Here is a 22,582-nt window from a genome sequence, read left to right on the forward strand (position 1 = left end):
TGCTAGGAGAACAAACAGGTTTGTCCTGGAGAAGGTGAAGCCAGAATGCTCCTTGGAGTCAAGGATTCTGAAGCTTCCTCTGACACACTTTGGGCATGTTGCAAGGAGGGATTGGTCCTTGGAGAGGGACATCACGTTTGGAAGAGTGGGGGGGGCAGCGAAGGAGAGGAAGACCTTCGATGAGATAGATAGATTCTGTGACTGGAGCAGTGGGAATAAGTGCATTGGAGATGGCGAGTTTGGCACAGGATAGAACAGCGTTTAGAGCTCTTGTACATAGGGTTGCTATGAGTCGCAAACGACTCGATGTCACATAACAACAACAACATGAACAATATATTGGATGACCCAGAAAGTATCAAAGAAGATTGAGGGAATACACAGAATCACTGTACCAGAAAGAATTAACACTTAAAAGTTTTAGAAAGTGCCATATGAACCAAAGCCAATGGTAATGAAGGAATAAGTAGAAGCTGCATTGAAGGCATTGGCAAAAAAATAAGGTCCCAGGAATCCATGGGTTACCAATTGATTTGTTTCAATTAACAGATGCAGCCTTGGATGTGCTCACCAGTCTATGCCAGGAAATTTGTAGGACATCTGTCTGGCCAATTGATTGGAGGAGGTCCATATTTCTTCCCATTTCTAGGAAAGGTGATCTGACTGAATTTGAAAATTATGGAACAATATCATTAATATCACAGGCAAACAATACTGCTGTAGATCATTAAAAAAATTGCTGGAACAGTACATAGATAGGGAACTGCCAGATGTTCAAGCATGATTTAGAAGAGATTGCAGCACCAGGGATATCATTGCTGGTGACAGATGAATCCTGGCTGAAAGTAAGGAATACCAGAACAATGTCTGTTTGTGCTTTATTGACTATGCAAAGACATTTTAATTTGAGCATCACAAATTGTGGCTGACACTGAGAAGAATGGGAATCCCAGAGCACTCAATTGTGCTCATGTGGAATGTAAACCTGGAACAGGAGGCTGTTGTGCGAACAGAGCAGGGAGCACTGAATAGTTTTTATGCAAACAATGTCTAATTAGCCATTCCTTTTCTTCATCCATTCTAGTGCAGTGTTCATTATCTATCCATTCTTTCCCTGCTCTACCCCTTCGAATCCCCCTGTATATATCTATTGTTATCACAACGGTCTTAGGCAGTATCAGTCTTTTTGTGACTGAGATATTTCACTCAGCATATTGTCTTCCAGACTCATCCATACTGTGCTGTGTTTTACAAGTTCACTGTTTCTTTATGCTGCTTAGTATTCTGCAGTGTGGATATAAGACAGTTTCTCTAGTCATCCATTTGTTGATGGGCACTTGGGCTGCTTCCGTCTCTTTGGTACTGTGAATAATGCAGAAACATGAGTGTGCATACATCTGTTTGCTCTGATTTCTTTGGGGTCTATTCCCATTAGTGGGACAACTGGCTCGAATGGTATTTCTGTTTTCAACTTTTTGAGGAAGTACCAGACTGCCTTCTGCAGTGGTTATACCATTTTACATTTCCACCACCAGTGTCTAACAGTTCCAGTCTCTCTACACTGTCGCCATTATTTGCTGCTGACACTTTTAAAAGGCCTTTGATAGCAGCTGTACCCCTTGTAATATGCAGTCCTATTTGTTGATTGCTGCTTCCATGGGTAATTGATTCAGTTGATTGTGAATCCAAATAAAATTAAATCCTTAACAATTTTAATCTTTTCTCCTTATATCATAATGTTGCTTATTCAGTTTTGAGGGGTTTTGTTTTCCTTTTGTGGGTGTGAAATGCATGCAGAAGGCTATAGCTATTGATCTTAATTATAAGAGCTTCGAATCTTCATCTTCCCTAAACAAGACATATTATCAGCATATTGCAGCTTGTTAATGAGTCTTTCTCCAACCCTGATGGTCACATTATTTTTCACATAGTCCAGTTTCTTGGGTTATTTATCCATTTTTGGTGAAAGTAGAAGTATAACCTGTAATAAATATTCCTAATGCAAACCAAAGAGTAACAGTATCTGTCTAGAGACCAAGGTGCACCTGATCTAGGCTATGGCCTTCTCAATTACTTGCTATTCATCAGAAAGCTGGACAATGAATAAGTATTGACAGAAGAAGAACTGATGCCTTTGACTTGTGGTGCTGGAGGTGAGTGCTGAACATACCACAGACTGCCAAAAGAACAAAGAGGTCTGTCCTGGAGATGGTGAAGTCAAGTTGCTCCTTGGACTCAATGGATTTTGAAGCTCCATCTCACATACTTTGGGCACGTTGCCAGGAGGGACCCTTCCTTGGAGAAGGACATCATGTTGAAAGAGTGGAGGGACCGAACAAAAGAGGAAGACCCTGGATGAGATGGATTGATCCAGTCACTGAGAAAATGGGGATAGGTATGTTGAGTACAGTGAGGTTGGCTCAGGACAGGGCAGAGTTTAGAGCTATTGTATGTAGGGTCACTAAGTGTCACAGGTGACTCAACAGCACATGATGACAACAACAACAATGTAAACTAAAAGAGCTCTGGTGGCCTAGTGAGTAAGGAGTTTCCCTTTCAACCTAAAGGCAGGTGGTTCAAACTCACCAGCTTCCTCCATGACCGAAAGATACACAATCTCCTCCCACTCAATTTACAGCCTCTGAAAACCCACTAGAGGGTCAGTTATAAGCCCATTCTGACTTGACATCATCTAATGATAAATAAAGCAAAACAACTGAAATAAGATCCTTAGCTGTCACAAACTTGACTTTTAGGGGAAGAATGAATCCTCCGATATATTTTCAGGTGAAAAAAAGTGTCTATTTTGGGCCTATCTCCATACCTCTTCAATCTACATGTGGAACAGATCATTCAGGAGGCTGGTCTTTATGAGGAGGAAAGTGGTATCAGAGTTGGAGGAAGACTCATTGACAACTTGCGTTATGGAGGTGACAAAACCTTTCTCGCTGAAACCAAAGAGAACCTGAAGCATCTGCTGCAGCAAGTCAAGGACTTCAGCTTTCAATATGGACTGAAGATCAATATTAAGAAAATAAAAGCTCTCACCACTGGGCAAATTGGCAGCACCCTGATAGATAAAGAAGAGAATGAGATCATTAATAATTTCAGCTTGCTCAAGTCCACAATTAACACTCTTGGAATCAGCAGCCAGGAAATCAAAAGATGAATTGGATTAGGAAAGTCTGTTATCACGGACCTTTCCAGAGTGCTGAAATGCAAAGATGTCAGTCTAAAGACTAAGGTTTGCCTGATATAGACGATGTTCTTCACAATTACTTGCCATGCATCATAGAACTGGACAATGACTAAGGATGACAGAAGAAAATACTTTTGAGTTTGTGGTGTGGGAGAAGAGTCTTGAACATACACCATGGACTGCCTCTGTCCTGGAAAGGGTGAAACCAAGTTGCTATCTGGAGACAAGAATTTTGAAGCTCTGTCTCACATATACTTTGGGCATGTTGCCAGAAGGGACCAGTCCTTGCAGAAGGACATCATGCTTGGAAGGGTGTAGCATCAGCACAGGAGAGGAAGACCCTGGATGAGGTGGATTGATACAGTGACTGGGGTAACAGGAACAAGCGTGTCAGAGACAGTGAGATTGGCACAGGATAGAACAGGGTTCAGAATGTACATAGTGTCACTGTGAATCACAGGTGACTCGATGGCACGTAACAACAACAACATCGGGCATGTTGCCAGGAGAGACCAGTCCTTGGAGAAGAATATTATACTTAGAAGGGTAGAGGGTCAGCACAGAAGAGGAAGATGAGATTGATTGGCACAGTGATTGTTGCAATAGGGTAGGCATGTCAGAGACAGTGAGGTTGGCTCAGGACAGGGCAAGGTTCAGCTATTGTTCTTGGGTCACTATGAGTCACAGTCTACTCGAAAGTATGTAACAACAACCTCTATAAAGTTGAAGGTTTGTATTAAGTTGAGGAAGTTATGATTGTTAGTGGTTTGACAGTCTTTGTACTGATTCCTCTTCCATAGTGTGATATAATGTAGTACCTCTCTCATTTGAATTGATGTAAGAGTATTGAATATACCATGGACTGCTAGGAAAACAAACAGGTTCATCCTCGAGAGGGTGAATCAGGCTGCTCCTTGGAGGCAAGGATTTGGATGCCCCATCTTACATACTTTGGGCATGTTGCAAGAAATGACAAGTCCTTGGACAGGGACATCAGGCTTGAGAGAGAAGAGGGACAGCACAAGAGAGGAAGACCCTGAATGAGATGGACTGACTTAGTGACTAGGGTAATGGGGATAGGTGTGTCAGAGACAATGAAGTTGGCTCAGGATAGAGCAGGGTTCAGAGCTGTTTTACATCGGGTGGCTGTGAGTCACAAGTGACTCAACAACACATAATAATGACAACAATCAGTGTGTTGTTGTTATTGTTGTTAAGCGCCATCAAGTCGTAGGTGACTCATAACGACCCTATGAACAAAAGGCCTGAGCACTGTATAATTTTTATCCTTTCTCCACGTTCATAGGGTTTCCAGAGGCAAGCTATTTTGGAAGTGGATGCCACTCCTGCTTCCAAGCTTGTTTTAATCAGGGAGCTCCACCAAACACTGTCCACCATGGGTAACCATTGTCACATTTGACGCATCAGTGTCACAGTGTTCAGCTTCACAGCAACCACAAGTTACCTCTGTACAGCAAGTGGACAGACCAGGGCTATACGACCTAGAAGAATGTTTCACACAAAAAAAATTAAAAACAGGCCTTATAGCCGCAGATTAAAGTCACCTACCTTTGGCTTGGTAGCTTCACTTTCTGTCCACTAGGTCAACCAATCTCTCTCTATGCTGCTGTTGTTTCAATCGGTCATACAATCAGTGTACGACTGGTAAATAGAGGAAAATATCTCCACTAAAACCAGAGGGGAAAATGATGGAAAATTTGGTGGGAAAAACTAAAAGATAAATGGGACATAGTAAAAAGAGATAATAGATATGTAATTGGAAAGTAGAGCAGAAACAAAAAATTAAAATAAATAAGAATTTTCTAAAATTAATTAGATAAATTTGAATATAGGCTCAAATTTTCACTGAAATCAAACATGAAGAAAACTACTCCTGGGCACACCTCAGTCAAGCTACTGAAAGTCAAAGACAAAGAGAATAATGTAAAAGCTGTGGGATAACATTGGGACTAAGCGTTGAATTGTAGCAGAAGCATTACAACTAAGAAGACAGTATGTTTGAAAGAAAATAATTGCCAGCCTAGGACTATAATAGTCAATGAAATGATTTTTATGATCTTTCAATTTGTTCTTTTTGTTGTTGTTGATGCTAGGTTCCATTAAGTACTATTCACAGCAACCCAACTAAACAGCAGATCTGAAGCCTGTTCTATCTTGTGCCATCCCTCCAATACTGAAAATCAAATACAGATATCTGCAGACAAAGGGAAGCTAAGACAACTAACTCTATTTTTTTTTTTTACAACTAACTCTTTAGGCATAAGGAAAGTCATTCTCAATACAAAAATGCAAAACAGAAAACTTCGTGTTGACAGGTGTTGCAGAGGCAACTGCAACCATAGGACCCCTATGAACAACAGGTCTGAACCTGCTCTGTCCTGTGCCGTCCTCTCAATCTCGGACAAGTTCAAGTCCATTGTTACATCACTGTGTCAATATGTCTTATTGATGGTCCATCTCTTGGCTTCTTTCTCTGGCCCTCTCCCTTTCCCAGCCTAGACTGGCTCCTCCTGTGAGCCAGGTCTGTGAGACCAGGTTTCACCATCCTTAACTCTACGGAGTACCTTGGCCTCACGTTCTCCAAGAAAAACTCCACAAAATGGGAAATAGGGTGTTCAGAAAACTGTTTGAAAGTGATATATGATTGGGTATTATGGTTATGACAAGAGTCCAGAATGAAGATTACATAGTGGAGTGTACTCGGGGTGGGGGTGGGGGGTTCTATACCAATGAAATAATTTTTCTTTTACTTTTCAAATAGAAAAGCTAACTGAGGGGAGTGGTGGGCAGGGAATAAAATGCAACAATGAATGTATGGAAATCCAAAATCTCTGTAAACATTCATTAAAATTAATTTTTAGAAAAGAGGAAAAAAGGGGGGAAAGAAAGAAAACCTCACAGAAATAGAATATTGGAGGAGAATCTCATAGAAAGTGTAAAAAGGGTATTGACTTATAAAGCATATATATGCACACATCCTTTGAGGCAGCAATAGCACTTCTAGGGATTGCCATAGACAGAGTGGACATGTTCACAGATCTATCCCCTGCCTTCTATACTCAGCCTGGTACAGGAAGCTGACTGCTCTGAAATCAATCACCTGGTTCCCTTGGCAACAGGCGTCAGCGGCTGGGTTTGGACAAAAGGAAGTAGGAGCAGCAGCCAGCAGAGGAGGGAGGGAAGGCTGAGGGGTTTCTCCCGTGACCCACTATGGTTTTGAACCAGTGTTTGCCTAGCCTTGCACCAGCTCCACGACAGACTTGGGATTGGAGCAATGTGACCCACAGAGTTTCCACTGGCTGGTTTTTTCAAAGCACATCTTAAGTCGTTCTGCCTAATTTGTCTTAGTTGGAAAGCTCCACTGGAATCCAATCAGCATCAGAGCAACACAGAAGCCCCCACTGCCAGAGAGGTGAATGGCACATGAGAAGCACTGGCTGGGCCTTGAACCTGGGTTTCTCCAACGAAGGCCAGAATCCTACCGCTGTACCACTCTCCCTCCATATATTAAAAACAACAGCAACCAAAAAACTCTTAATTCAAACTTTCTGACAATATTGTTTACAATCTCAGAAATAGCCTTAACTCCAACAGTTGGTGAGCTGGGTACACTCAGAATTCTGCCAAAGAAAACAACAGCTACATGGAAGTTGGTGGGGAATGTTCTCCAGCATTCAACTCAATTCATTGCTGTCAAGTTGCAATGAACTAATTGGTGAGCTTCCAGAGGCTATGATTCACATAAGAGGAAACTGCTCATTTTTACCCTACAAAGCAGTTGGTAGATTCGAACTTCCTGTCTTTGGGTTGGTAGTACAACTCCTTACCCACTAGGCCACAGAGCTCCAAGACTAAATGGGGGGGAATAACACAAGAATTTTTCTCATAAACTATCATATACCTAACCAAAAGTGTATATGTGCAATTATTAATACTTTTGTTGTTGCTGTGTGTCATCAAGTCAGAACTGACCCCTAGCTGACCCTCTGGCAGGTTTTCAGAGGCAGTTAATCACATAGGAGGAGATTGTCTATCTTTCTCCCATGAAGCAGCTGGTGGGTTTGAACTACATGCCTTCGAGACTGCAGTGCAATTTCTTGCCAGTAGGCCACCAGAGTTCCCTAATACCTTTATAAGAGTTTATAATAATGTTGATAAACTCCTTTTATACTATTTTAATTTTTTATTACCATGTGGATTTATTGCTCTTTATAATAATCCTCTTAAATATCTTCTAAAAATAATAATAAAATCCTTTCCTAAAGGCACAATGTTTTCACCAGGTAAGTTATTTCGCCCTCACCTCTCAGTCTTTTTTCACTCTCTTAAAAACTCACCATCAGCCAAGCCAAACCTCTCAGCAAAGCGTGCTTGAGAAACCAAAGGATGATGGAGGATAGCGAAGTCCATGACTTCTGCCAGATTTCTGTGTAACTTCCTCTTTATCAAGCAAGATAAGACTCTGTGGAACCCAAACATGTTCTGAAGGGGACAGAAGGACAGGAACAACCTATTTGCATTCCTTTCCCCACCTCTTCATGTCCTCAAATGAGTGTCACTTAACCTATCACTTGATCTCTCTGGAGAGGAGCCCTGATGGTTAAGGAGTTCAGCTACTAACTAGAAAGTCTGTGGTTCAAACTCGCCAGCTTCTCCACGGAGGAACAGTGAGGCAGTGTGCTTTTATGGGACTGTTTGGCTCTTTCCTATAGGGTCGCTATGGATTTTAATCAAATAAGCAGCAATAGGTTTGAGTCTGATCAATTTGCATGGAGCTTCTCACAGTATCAAACCGCCTCATTGCGTCTGGCTCCCTAGAATTGCTAAATACAGAAAAGGGGGGGGGTATTAAAAATAGAAACAAACTAAACCCTCTGATCAACTCAAAGTGACTCTATGGACAGAATAGAATTGCCCCATGGGGGTTCAATGGCTTTAAACCTTTATGGAAGCCAACTGGGCTTGAGCACAGCAGAGACTGTGAGGATATGATGGCTTGATGTGTTGTTTGCAGGGTCTCCTTGAGTTATACTTGACTTGATGGCACCTAACAAGAACACTACATCACTCCCCTACTCATTGATATCAAGTCAGAACTGACTCATAGCTGACCCTCCATTGGGATTTGGAGGCTGCAAATGAAATAGGAGGAGATTGCCCATCTTTCCTCCATGGAAGCTGGTAAATTTGAACCACCAGAAAAGCATGGCCTTTGGGTAAAGCATGGGCCTTAGTGAGCATTTGGGTTGTGTCCAGCCTCGTTCATCTGCTTCAACAGATGAACAGAATTTTATCCAAACCAGAGGGAATTTGAGACTGAAAAGCTTCAGACAAACTAATCAAACTGAAGGCCATTGCCATTATGTGCTGTCAAGTTCAAACCAACACAGAGCTGACTCTCAACAGGTTTTCAGAGGCACTTAGAAAGAGGAGTGGTATCCACTTCCGTAATAGCTTGTCTCTGGAAACCCTATGAACATGGAGAGAGGATGAGAGACACCCAAGCGTTGAGGACTCTCCTTCATAGGGTCGCTATGAGTCGCCTGCAACTTGATGGCACTTAACAACATCAACATAGAGAGAGAGACCAGCTGGCCCAGTGGATAGAAGGCCATGCTACCAAGCCGAAGGTGGGTGACTTTTAATCCACAGCCCTTGGGCCTGCCTTTCATTGTTTTTGTTCAGACATTCCTCTAGGTCGTATAGCCCTGGTGTACAAGTTGCCGTACAGTGGTAACTTGTGGTTGCTGTGAGGCTGAACACTGTGACACTGATGTGTCAAGTGTATTAATGGTTGGCTACCCAATGTGGACAAAGAGTGGGTTGGAGCTCTCCGATTAAAACAAGCTTAGAAGGAGGAGTGGCATCCCCTTCCGTAATAGCTTGCCTCCTGAAACCCTATGAACCTGGAGAGAGGATGAAAGGCACCCAAGCGTTGAGGACTCTCCTTCATAGGGTCGCTATGAGTCGCCTGCAACTCGATGGCACTTAACAACAACAATAACATAAATTGCACCAGAGGTCATTGTCCATATTTCTCCCAAGGATAAGGTTTGAACATCCCGTCTTTGGGTTGTCAGTGCAACTCCTTACCCACGAGGCCACCAGAGCTCACTCCTAATACAGTTTTTATTGGTAGGTACTGTCGGATTGGTTCCCACTCATAATGTTCCCACAAACTACAGAACTAAATGGTGTCTAATTCTGCTTCATCCTCACCATCACTGCTATGTTTGGGTTGCAATGTTGCAGCCACCTTGTCAATCTGTTTTGTTGATGATCTTTCACCCTTTCTGTTGACTCAACTTGACCCATCATTCTCCAGTGATTGGTGGCCTCTGATAACATGCACAAAGTGTTGGATGAAGTCTCAACGTCCTCACTTCTAAGAAGCATTCTCGCTGTACTTCTTCCAATATGACCGAGGTCCTTATCAAAAAGAGAAGAGACAAACAAAGAGGTACAGGGGAGTGGCTGGGAGTGCTTGAAGTGAGGACAAGGCACGGAGGAAAGGTGGCCACATGAAAAAGGAGGCAGAAATGCACACTCATGTTTATTGCGGCTTTGTTCACAATAGCAAAGAGTTGGGAACAACCTAAATGCCCACCAACAAACGAATGGATAGGGAAGCTGTGGTATATTCACATAATGCAATACTACACTGCATTGAAAAACAAGGAACTCATGCAATATTATTCAAAATGGGTGACCCTGAAGGACATTATGCTGAGTGAAATATCTCAGTCACAAAGGACAAATACTGCATAGTGCCACTGTCGTAAAATGGGACTGACATCAGGGTTGAGGGGAAACTGAGAAAGAGGGGATAAATAATGTATTGATACAGATGAGGGACAGAACTGTTTAAAAGAGATATATGACTAGGTATTATTATCATGACAAGAGTCCAGAATGAAGGCTGCATAGTGGAGTGGACTTGGGGAAAGGGATTGTATAACAATGAAAGATTTTTTCTTTAACTTTCAAAGAGAAGAGCGAACTGGCAGGGGAGGGGTGGGCAGGGAGAAAATGCAACAATTAATGAATGGAAATCCAAAGTCTCTGTAAAACATTCATTAAAATTAATAATAATAAAAGAAAAAGGAGGCAGAGATTGGATTGATGTATCTACAAGCTAAGGAACAAGCAACACATGAAAGATTTTCAGGGACCACAGGAAGCCAGGAGGAAGACAAGGTTGGAACTTCTAGAGTCTTCAAAGTGAGCATGGCCTGGTCAATACCCTGGTTTTGGATTTCCACTTAATTTTTCTCATACAAAACCTAAACTTAGACCGAGAAGCTATTGTCCAGAGCAATGGAACACTGCATGGTTTAAAATCAGGGAAGGTGTGCATCTGGGCTATATCCTTTCTCCATACCTATTCAATCTGTATGTTGAGCAAATCATCTGAGAATTTGGACTCTATGAAGAAGAAAGTGGCATCAGGACCAGAGGAAGACTCATCTACAACCTCTGTTATGCAGATGATACAACCTTGCTTGCTGAAAGTGAGGACTTGAAGGGATTGCTGCAGAAGATCAAAGACTACAGCTTTCAATATGCACTGCATCTCAACATCAAGAAAACAAAAATCCTCACCACTGGATCAACAGGCAACATTATGATAGAGAAAAGATTGAAATTATGAAGATTTCATCTCACTTGGATATACAAACAATATCCTTGGTAAGAGAAGTCAGGAGATCAGAAGATTTATTGCTTTGGACAAGTCTGTTACCAGTGACCTCTCCAAATTACTGAGGAGCAACAATGTCAGTTTGAAGACTAAGGTGCCCCTGATTCAGGCCATAGCCTTTTCAATCACTTGCTTTCCATCAGAAAGCTTTTCAGTTTAAAAAGGATGACAGAAGAAGAATTGATGCCTTTGAGCTGTGATGTTGAAGAAGAGTACTTAATATTCATGGACTTCTTTAAGCACAAACAGATACAGAGAATCAAGATGGCGGCGGAGGCAGAGACAACGTGGTGAGCTGCGGGAGCAGTGGATCACTTGGAACAGGAGCACTATGGCCTCCTACAAACTTCTGTTTCTGATAATTGAAAAATTAGACAGTTGATGACTGGTCTTCAGTGAGGATTGAGGCTCAACAACAAGAATTCACAGATTCGCAAGGAAGAATGGGTGAGTGCTGCAGCTCCCAACCCCGTCCCGAAGAGCCCGCACTGCACCACACTGCAGCTGCAGCTCCATGAAGCTCCCACAGCCGGAACCTATGGAATCCCTCACCCAGGATGGACAGTGGGCAACGGGCCTCCCTAGGACTGGTGCAGCGGAGCTGCCACACTGTGGCAAAGTGGACTGGTTCTGGGGAAAGAATTCTTGGAACCAAGATGGCAGCTGCAGGGGAAGCGGTGGCCACTGGCCTCCCACATGCGAGATGAAGCGCAACTGCCAGCCAACCATGTGGGAGGTGACACACGGGAGATGGCTTGCACCCACCAGCCACCCACGTGGAAGATGGCACTCACCCAGCAGCCACGCGGGCGGGGGGGGATGGCACATGCCCACCGGCCACCCACGCTAGGGGATGGTGCCCGCCCTCCAGTCACACATGTGGGAGATGGCGTATGCCTGCTCGCCTTCCGTGCTGGGGGATGGTGCACAACCACTGGCTGCCTGTGTACGAGATGACGCACGCCCATGGGTCCCCCGCGCTGGGGGATGGCGCACACCCACCCCCACTGGCTGCCCCCGCACAAGATGACGCGCACCCGCCAGTTGCCCGTGTGTAAGATGATGGGCGCCCACCAGCTGCCCGTGCTGGGGGATGGTGCCCACTGGCTGTCCATGCAGGAGATGACATGTGCTCGCCAGCCACCCACGTGGGAGATGACGCACGGAAGATGGCAAGCGCCCACCAGTCTTCTGAATGCAAGATGACGTGTGCCCGCAGGCCGCCCATGCTAGGGGATGGCGTGTACCCACCCTCACTGGCTGCCTGTGCACGAGATGACGCACACCCACCAGCAGCCCGCGCTGGGGCATGGCGCCCACCGGCTGCCCACACACAAGATGATACATGCCCACCGGCCACCCACATGGGAGATAGGGTGCGCACCCCATCACCTGTGGGGGGGATGTGCGCCCCACTGCCTACAGGTTTGGGTTTCCTTGGAAAACCAGAGATGATCACCTATACAATGGATTGCTGAAAGTCACTGTGAGTTGTCTACTTGATGACACTTAACACTGGCAGCATGTCCAACAGGACCGACATCCTAAATGCACCACATATTTTGATCTGTTGAATGCTTCTGCCAAAAGCTTTTAGACCTGGGGGGAGCCTGTTCACAATTCTTAGGTTCCCTTTGCCATTTATAAAGGGGGAGGGCAGTGACACCTACTTCAAATTATAGTATGAACACTTATGGAGGGAAATGGGGGTGCTGGAATTGGAGATGCCGTCCCTGGCCACACAGTCCTTGGTCAGGTGAGGGGACCAGATTGGGGTGGGGGAAATTAGAGGGGGAGTGTACCAGCCAGCCCATTGGGGATGTTGCCCTGCCCGGGATGGGCTGTCCTAGGCCCTCAGCTCGGGGCGAGCCGTCACGGCCCTCTGCCCGGGGCGGGCTGTCTTTGGCCCTCAGCTCGGGGTGAGGCCATCACGGCCCTCAGGGTGAGCTCCTCAGTCCCCAGATTGTGCCATCTGTCCCCTGGGTAGGAAAAAAAACCTGCCTAGGGTATCCAGAGAATTTTACCTAGGCTACTTTCTGCCACCCTCTCCCCCAGTAAACCTGAAAGCAACACCCCCAAAACCTCTCTATTTGTAACTCACAAGTTTGTTCTCTCTAGGTTTGCTCCCTTTCCTACAGGTAACCTTACCACTGAGTTTTACTTCAGACCTGACCCCGAACTCAGTGCCAGTGACAAAAAGGAAATACAACTGCCAGCTAAAGAAGCAAAGGAGGGTGGAGCCTCTGGGTTCAACCAGCCATCCCCACTGCACCCACCTGGGAAAACACATTGCAGTCCAGAGGGGAGCAAATGACAGGAAATATTTTCTAACAGAACAAGAAGGCAAACAGCCTTAACCCAAGATCACTAGTAAGGTGATAAAGTGTCCTCCCTTTCCCCCTTCACATCAACACCCCTGTTCAGCATGAAGAAGCCAGAGAGTCAGCATCCAGTCCCCAAATCAATAAGACAGTTGATTTAATTACCATTGGAAAATGCTTGTCATTTTCCTGTAGCATCTGGTCCCTACTGGATCCTTTTCATTTCCTTCACCTGCTCCCCCTACCAACCAATTTCTGAAGCTCTGCAACTGCATCCCTGCCCATCCTCACCCTTCTGCCCCCAACCCTCACCTCCTTGTACCCCCAATATGTTTTTTCCCAATAAAAAAATTTTCAAAAAAAGAAAAAAGAACAAACAGATACATCTTAGGGAAATGGCAGCCAGAGTGTTTTAGAAGCAAGGATGGAGAAACATTGTCTCACATAATTTGGGCATATTTCTAGGACTGTATATTCTTTGGGAAAAGACATCATGCTTGGAAGGATGGAGGGTCAGCAAAAGAGTACATTATCTTCAATGAGATGGAATGACACAATGACAATGAGTTCAATTGTGTCAGAGATGAGAATGGCACAGGATAGGATAGGGTGTAAATCTGTTTTCTTAGGATTGCAATGAGTCGTAATCAACTAAAAAACACCTAACAATGACAAGAGCTCCTAGAAGTCTGAGACAAAATATTTCTGGTGCTTGAATTCCCCCAGTTTGTGGCTTTTCTAGCCATTATGTTAGCCCCATTGGGGGGCATGATCGCCACCCTTAACTGCAGACACATGATCTTGCAAATCAGCAATAGCTGTGGTACCAATATAAGAGAGAGCTCATTCCACATTGTGAGATGATGGGAGTGGAAGAGAGAGAGTGAGGGTACTGTGGAACTGCTGTTAAGACACCGTGGCAAGATGTAAGCAGAGGAGCTCTGGAGATGGAGCCACAGTTTTGATTTCTGCATGATTGAATGAAAAGCTGTCTTATAATTGTTCTGAGATAAAGTTTGCTGGATGATTGAGGAAACCAGAGGTTTATTTGTGCTGCTGAAATGAACCTAGGTTTTCACTTGTTGACTGAGAAGATGCCTGGACTAATTGAGAAACTCTGCCTTGTTAATCTGGTGTGGGATTTCTAGACTAAACCTGGACTTGCATTGTGTGATATTCTTTGCCTCACTCATTCCCAAACCTATTTCCGTAATAAACTCCACGACTGTGAGTCAAGTCTGTGAGTCAAGGTGCAACAAATATTAGATTGGTAGAATGATTGGTAGAAATATTTACAGAAGCCTGTCAGGTGGCATATCTGACCATGTAGTTATTTATGAGATACTATGGATATTATTGATGGGGGAAGTTCCCCTAAATGAAGCAGGTAGAAGCCAGGTTTGGCCACTCTCACCTTGCACCTGCTCCTTTTATCCACTTGTATTTAACTCCACAAATAGATATTATTTTAGTGTCTTTTCAAAAATTCATATCTCTTTAAAGGAAAAGCCTGATTATAAATGAAGAAATGGAAAAATGTGTCAGAACCAGGAAGCAATTAAAAAAAAAGATTACCAAGTGTTCTCAATGCCCTGAATAAGGACAACAAAGGAGCTTTTCTGAATGTATTATTTGTTTGTCCATCTCTGGAATACTTGGCTTTTTAAAGAAAGCAATTCCATTAATTTACAGTCATCCGTTGTGACATAGTGTATTATGTGTCAGGCTGCTAACTAGAAGGTCACAGGTTCACATCTACCAGGTGATCCACAGGAGAAAGGCGGGCTGTCTCCTCTCATAGAGATCTACAGTCACAGAAAATCATGAGTTAGAATTACTCAAAGGCAGTGAGTTTGGTTTGAGTGTTTTAGAAGTGTTTTGTAGGAATGACAAGGTCTTTGTTTACCTTCTTTTTTTTTATGAAAACAACAATTAAGCTTAGCAGGTTGCCAGAAGCTCCATTCCTTTGTTGATGTTCATCAAACACTGCATTTGCAATCCACAAGTGCATCCACTTACAATCAAGAATATTCAGAGTGCCTGTCCATCTGTGGCATCCGTGGAAAGGAAGTCGTGTGTGCAAATTAATTCATCAAGATTGCATTTTCCCAGCAGTCGTCAAAGCCAATTGAGCTTGTGTTTTTACAGGTGAAGAGAGTGATTCTTAGCAAAACTTTGTGTCACAGGTAAGTGAAAAATGACCAAGGCATTCGTGTTTCCCTTGGCCTGGTTTCATTTCACAAGCCTTGCCTTTTAAATCAGGACTCAGGTTTCAGAAACACTTTAAGACACTGAAACCAGCAATTAGTGTCTGAGATCCCAAGTCAGTGAATAACTGTGTCTATTAAGATAAGCATAAAGGAGCTTTTATGAGTCCACACACTAATTTACCTTCCTTGAGATGGAATAGGCCTGCTTTTACTATTTGTTTGCAAATTATGCATAGGCTAAGAACAAGAAAAGAAGACCTTCAACAAGATGTGTAGACACAGTGACTGCAACAATGGATTCAAGCTGAGCAGAGATTTTGAAGACGGGGTAGAATCCAGAAGGGTTACAGCCTGTTGTACAGAGGGTCACTATGAGTCAGAGCTGACCTCATGGCATCTAACAAAGACATTTGGTTGTGTGGATTACAACAAATGATAGCTAACACTGAGAAGAGTGGGAATCCAAGAATACTTAATTGTGCTCATGTGGTATCTCTACATAGACCAAGAAGCACTGGTCAGAACAGAATAAAAGAACACTTCATGGTTTGAAATCAGGGAAGGTGTCCTTCAGGGTTGTATCCTTTCTCCATACCTGAATTCTGTCTGAATGCTGGACTACAGGCCGAAGAATGCAGCACAAGAATTGGAGAAAGGCTCATCAATAATCTGCCTTATGCGGATGACACAGCCTTGCTTGAGAAAGTGAAGTGGAATTGAACATTTGCTGAAGAATATAAAAAATTGAAACCTCCAATATGAGTTATACCTCAAAGTCAAGAAAATTAAAAACCCTTACTGGTACACCAATGGACAACATCATGATAGAGAAAAAAAGTGAAGTTGTCAATTAAATTATTTTACCATCAACATCAGCAGCAGTCAAGAAAGCAAAAGACAGTGCTTTCTTTCATCTGTTTCAATGCACTGTTTATCATTTATCCCCTCTTTTATCCATTTTCCCCAACCCTGTGAGTCCTGTTTTGCAACAGTGATTTTTATGCAGTATTTGTCCTTTTGTGCTGAAATATTTCACTCAGCATAATGTCTTCAAGTGTCACCATGTTGTGTAAGATTTTATTAGTTCCTTGTTTTTTCAGTGCTGCACTAAAATTACAAGGAAAAATAACAAAAACAAAAAATAAAGCAAAAGACATGTTGCATTGGGAAAATTTGCTGTCAAGGACATAATTAATGTATTAAAGAGCAAAGATGTCAATTTAAAGATCAACACATGCCTGATTCAGGCCATGATATTTTTAATTTCTTCCTGTACATCCAAAGGTACACGGTTCAAATCCACCAGCTGCTCTGCCAGAGAAAGAATTGCAAACTCTTCCTGTGTCATTTACTGCTTCTGAAAAGCTGCTGCTATGAGCAGGTTCTAACTCAACAGTACGTAACGACACCAACTTAAATCCATTATGGAGGATGGATACATTGAAATTTTACCCAGTCGGTTATTTGTCTTTGTTAATGGTGTTAATGACTTCTTAAAAATTAAAAACAACTCCCATCAACAAACGAATGGATAAAGAAGCTGTGGTATATTCACACAACAGAATACTACACTGCATTGAAAAACAAGGAACTCATGAAATATTATTCAAAATGGGCGACCCTGGAGGACATTATGCTGAGAGAAATATCTCAGTCACAAAAGGACAAATGCTGCATGATGCCACTGTTGTAAAACAGGACTGACCTCAGGGTTGAGGAGAGACTGAGAAAGATGGGTTCAATAATGTATACTGCATTGAAAGACATGCAGGAGAAAACTATTTAAAAGGGATATGTGATTAGGTACTTTTGTCATGATGGGAGTCCAAAGAGAAGGCTGCATGGTGGAGTGGAACTGGGGGAGGGTTTGTAAAACAATGAAAGAGTTTTTCTTACTTTTCCAGGAGGGTAGTGTACTAGGGGGGAAGGTTGGGAAGGGAGAAGAGTGCAATAATGAATGAATGGGGGGGGGCGGGGAATTGGGCAATGAATAAAGAATGTCAATTAACAAAACGAAAGATGATTTTGAAATTTGGATGGCACAGATTCAAGACTGAAAAAAAAAAGTGATCTTGTCTGAAGCCACCTTCTCAACCTCTTATTCAGTCCAGTGTTCTTACTATAAATAAATACATGTCATGGTACTAGGGATATTGTTGCTGATGTTAGATGGATCTTGGCTGAAAGCAGAGAATACCAGAAGAATGTCTATCTATGTTTCATTGATTATGCAAAGGCATTTGACTGTGTGGATCATAACAAACTGTGGCTGACTCTGAGAGGAATGGGAATCCCAGGACATTTAATTGTGCTAATGCGAAACCTGTACTTGGATCAAGAGGCAGTAGTCAGAACAGAGCAGGGTAACACTGCATGGTTCAAAATTGGGAAGCGTGTACGCCAGGGATGCATCCTGTCTCCATACCTCTTCAACATGTATGCAGAGCAGATTATCCGAGAAGCTGGGCTCTATGAGGAGAATTGTGGCATCAGGATTGGTGGAAGATCTATTAACAATCTGTGTTATGCAGATGACACAACCCTGCTTGCTGAAACTGAGGAGGACCTCATGCAATTGCTGCAAGGGTCAGGGACTGCAGCCTTCAGTATGGACTGAGGCTCAATGTCAAGAAGACAAAGGTTCTCACCACTGGACCAATTGGCAGCATCAGGATGGATGGCAAAGAGATTGAGATTGTTCACAGCTTCAGTTTGCTCGGCTCCACAGTCAACACTCTTGGCACCAGCAGTCAGGAAATCAAAAAGCATATCGCGATGGGAAAGCCTGCTGTTAGGGACCTCTCTAAAGTATTCAGGAACAACGGTGTCTCTCTGGAGACTAAGGTGCGCCTGATACAGGCCATGGTCTTTGCAATCGCTTGTTATGCATCAGAGAGTTGGACAGTGACTAGGGAGGACAGAAGGAGAGTGGATGCTTTTGAGCTGTGGTGATGGAGAAGGGGACTGAATGTACCATGGACTGCCAGGAAAACAAACAGATTCATCTTGGAGAGGATTAAACCAAGCTACTCCTTGGAGGCAAGGATTCTGGGGCTTCGTCTGACATACTTTGGACATGTTGCCAGGAGGGACGGGTCCTTGGAGAGGGACATCATGCTTGGGAGGGTGGAGGGACAGCGCAGGAGGGGAAGACCCTCTATGAGATGGATTGATTCGGTGACTGGGGTAATCGGGATGGGTGTGTCAGAGGCGGTGTGCTTGGCGCAGGATAGAGCAGGGTTTAGGGCTGTTGTGCATAGGGTCGCTGTGAGTCGAAAACGACTCGACAGCACATAACAACAACAACAATGTCAAATATGGAAAAAAAACCCTAACACAAACATTTCCAAGTCATCACTGCTGAGTCAGAACTATTAACTACTGATGACCATCACATTACATTTAAGGCAAAGACCTTTATAGAGAAAATAACTGAAAGCACCTTTTGGCTGTTGGGAGAAATGCTACATTGAACATTGATATACAAGTGCTTGTTTGAGTTGCTGCCCTTTTGAGTCTTTGGCATAAAAATTTAGATTGATGGGTCATGTGATATTTCTATGCTTCAATTATTGAGTAATCTCCAGAGGTTTCTCCAGTGGCTGCACCATTTTGCATTCTTGCCAGGGATACATAGGTGTTCTAATTCCTCCACTTCCCTACCACCATTGCTATTTCCTGTTTTGTTTGGGTTTTGATGATAGCCATCTAGTGGGTGGTGTGAAGTAGGGTTACATTCTGGTTTTTGTTTGCATTCCCTTGAGGATTAACATCACTCAAATTAATGTGAGTGAGAAGGTCCAAGGAACTACAGCCACGAATGTATTTGGGTTCACAGAGGATACTTCTACATATGTATTTTTATGTACTGCAAGTATTTTTGATGCTTTGTAATTGGAGTACCAAAAAATAATCAAGAAAATGAACAAGTCTGTCTTGAAGAAGTGCAACTGGAGTGCCCCTTAGAAGCAACAATTGTCAGACTTAATCTCACATACTTCATCAGGAGGAGCCAGCTGTCCTTGGAAAGGAACGTCATGCTTGGAAGAGTGGAAGGTTGAGGAAGGAGAGAAGATTCTCTAGGAGGTGGATTAGCACAGTGACTGCAAAAATGGGCTTGAGCACAGCAGAGTCTGTGAGGAAGCTGCTAGGTCAGGCAGGCTTGCAAACCATTGTGCATAGGGTCATTGTGAGTCTTCTCAATGCCATCAAATAGCGCACCAAGTTATGCCAAGAAATCTGGAGGACAACCACTTGGCCAACTGACTGGAGGAGATCTATATTTATTCCCATTCCAAAGAAAGGTGACCTGGCAGAATGCAGAAATTATTGAACAATATCATAAATATAACATGCAACCAAAATTCTGCTGAAGGTCATAAAAAAAATGACCAAAACAGCACATCAACAGAGAACTGCCTGAAGTGCAGGCTGGGTTTAGAAGAGGCCATGGTACTAGGGATATTATAGCTAATGTCAGATGAATCTTGGCTGAAAGCAGAGAGTACCAGAGAAATGTGTCTGTGTTTCATTGACGATAAAAAGGCGTTTGACTGTGTGGATCACAACAAACTGTGGCTGACTCTGAGGAGAATGTGAATTCCAGAACACTTGATTGCACTTACACAAAGCCTAAACTTGGACCAGGAGGCAGTTGTGAGAACAGAGCAAAGAAACACTCCATGGTTAAAAATTGGAAAGGGCGTACACCAGGGATGTGTCCTATCTCCATACCTTTTCAACTTATATGCAGAACAGATTATTTGGGAGAAATGTGGCATCAGGATTGAAAGAAGACTCATCAACAATCTGCATTAAGCAGATGACAAACCTTGCTTGCTAAAACTGAGGAGGACTTGAAGCGCTTGCTGCAGAAGGTCAAGGACTGCAGTCTTCAATATGCATTGAAGCTCAACATCAAGAAAACAAAGATTCTCACCACTGGGCCTATTGGCAGCATCATGTTAGATGGTGAAGAGACGAAGATTATTAACAGCTTTAGTTTGTTTGTCTCCACAATCAACATTCTTGTTACCAGCAGACAGGAAACTAAAAGATGAATTGCCTTGGGAAAGTCTGTTATCAGAGACCTCTCCAAAGTACTGAAGAGCAACGATGTCAGTCTGGAGACTAAGGTGCACCTGATGCAGGCCATAGTCTTTGCAATTACTTGCTAAGCATCAAAAAACTGGACAATGACTAGGGATGATAGAAGGAGAATTGCTGCCTGTGAGCTGTGGTGCTAGAGAAGAGTATTGAATATACCACAGACTACCAGGAGAACAAACAGGTTCATCCAAGAGAGGGCGAAATCAGGCTGCTCCTTGGAGGCAAGGATTCTGTAGCTTCATTCAACATACTTTGGACATGTTGCAAGGCAGGACAGTCCTTGGAAAGGGACATCATGCCTGGGAGGGTGGAGGAGCAGCGCAAGAGAGGAAGACCCTTGATGACATGGATTGATTCAATGACTGGGGTATTGCAGGTAGGTGTGTCAGAGACAGTAAGATAGAGCAGGGTTTAGGGTTGTTGTGCATAGGGTTTCTATAAGTAGAAGGCGACTCGATGGCACATAAAAACATGGTGTAGAACATACAGACAGCAAACTCATTAAAAAACTTCTGGTTAGACCCCAAAAATCAATTCTTAAGTGTTTCATTAGTGAAACATTATTTTATGGTCACACAGATATTTAATGATAAAGGTATCACTCTAAACAGACTTTGGATAAATGGATGAATTTATAAATCGATGACACTGGGGATGGAAGTGCCCAGTCCAGTAGTTTCCCAGCCCAGCAGTCACCCAAGAAATGCTCCAGCAGAGAAAGTCCCTGACTGCAGCCAAGATGTATTGCTCACCTATGACATTGTCCTGGGCAACACAGCCAGGTGGTCCCTGTGCCTCTATAGCCAAGCAACCACTTACTGAGAAACTCCCATGTGTTACACTGTGCTAAGTGCTTGACACGCACATCATATCTAACCTGCATCACAGCCCAAGGGGTATCCTTACATCGAATTTTTCAGATGAAGAACTGGAGCTCAGAGAGCTGGGATCAAGCACCCAGCTCACCAAGCTACTAAGGGGCTGAGGCCAGCCTTCAACCCTGGCACCAACTCTAAGACCTACGTGCTGAATCATGAGCCTCTTCCTTTAAGTAGCTTGTATGAACTCCATGGCACTTCTCATCTACCCTGCTTCTCCAGCATGTAGAACTCCCAGCTGTCTTTCTGTATTTTTGAGTCCCTTATTTCACTGGCTTCACTGGGCCCCTTGGGGATATGGGCCTTGATTTTCCTCATTGTGGAATGGGCACCAAGCAAAGGCTGTGACTTCAGGAGATCTTGGAAAAATATATTGGTTGGTTGGCTAATGGTTCAACTATCATGGAGGGCAAAAGCCCCTTCACTAGCCATCATCCAAATCAACAATGAGCATTCCCCAGTTCACAGAAAAACACAAAAATCATGCAATTCCAGTAGAATATAAAGTCTGGCAGGCAAGGACTTGGTCTGCCATCTTCGAAGTCCCAAAACAAAGCCAGGAAACATCTGAAAATGCAGAATCTGATAGTCAACAAGTGTCTTGGTAAAGCCATTGTCCTCTGAACATATCACTAAGGCTCCGTGTCTCCCTGTTCAAGTGTGTTATTCTCAAGAAAAAGACTACACTTATTTTTGTGTCCTCAAAGTCCAGCATTTGTTTCCAGCATTCACTAATTCCTTCAACAAATATAGTACTCCAGTTACTATATCAGACGTTAAGGGTACAGCAGGAAAATAAAACAGGAAGAAATTCCTGTTTTTGTGAGGCTGATGGTGTGGTAAGTGTTTGCAAAAACTAAGATACAAATGGATATTTGTACAGGGTCGAACTCGTTCAGCATTTCTTAAGCTCAAGGAACGGAAGAGCAAATTCAAAACTCGAGTTGCTACAATCATGGATGCTTTAGATAGAATGTTAAATGATCCAGGAGGTATCAAAAGAAGATGGAAGGAATATACTGAGTCATTGTACCGAAAGGAATTCGCAGATACAGAAGAATTTAATGAAATAGCATTTGAGCCAGAGCCTATGGTGATGAAGGCAGAAGTTCAAGCTGCTTTGAAGGAAATAGCAAAAAATAAGG

General features: G+C 43.3%; 1 protein-coding gene and 1 pseudogene across 1 annotated transcript in view; one reads left to right on the plus strand and one right to left on the minus strand.

Annotated features, from left to right (window-relative positions):
• Nucleotides 1-12,034, minus strand: part of LOC102863197 — a 29,638-nt pseudogene extending 17,604 nt beyond the window's left edge.
• A 160-nt stretch (nucleotides 12,035-12,194) lies between these two features.
• LOC102863600 (casein kinase I isoform alpha-like) overlaps nucleotides 12,195-22,582 on the plus strand; it is a 25,143-nt gene continuing 14,755 nt past the window's right edge. Inside the window, exon 1 of the mRNA XM_006899268.1 lies at nucleotides 12,195-12,295. Within this exon, the coding sequence (XP_006899330.1) occupies nucleotides 12,195-12,295 (101 nt within the window). The remainder of the gene's footprint in view (nucleotides 12,296-22,582) is intronic.

This window comes from Elephantulus edwardii, unplaced genomic scaffold (genome assembly GCF_000299155.1).
Source record: "Elephantulus edwardii isolate Elephantulus edwardi_28Jun2011 unplaced genomic scaffold, EleEdw1.0 scaffold00250, whole genome shotgun sequence".
Lineage (NCBI taxonomy): Eukaryota > Metazoa > Chordata > Mammalia > Macroscelidea > Macroscelididae > Elephantulus > Elephantulus edwardii.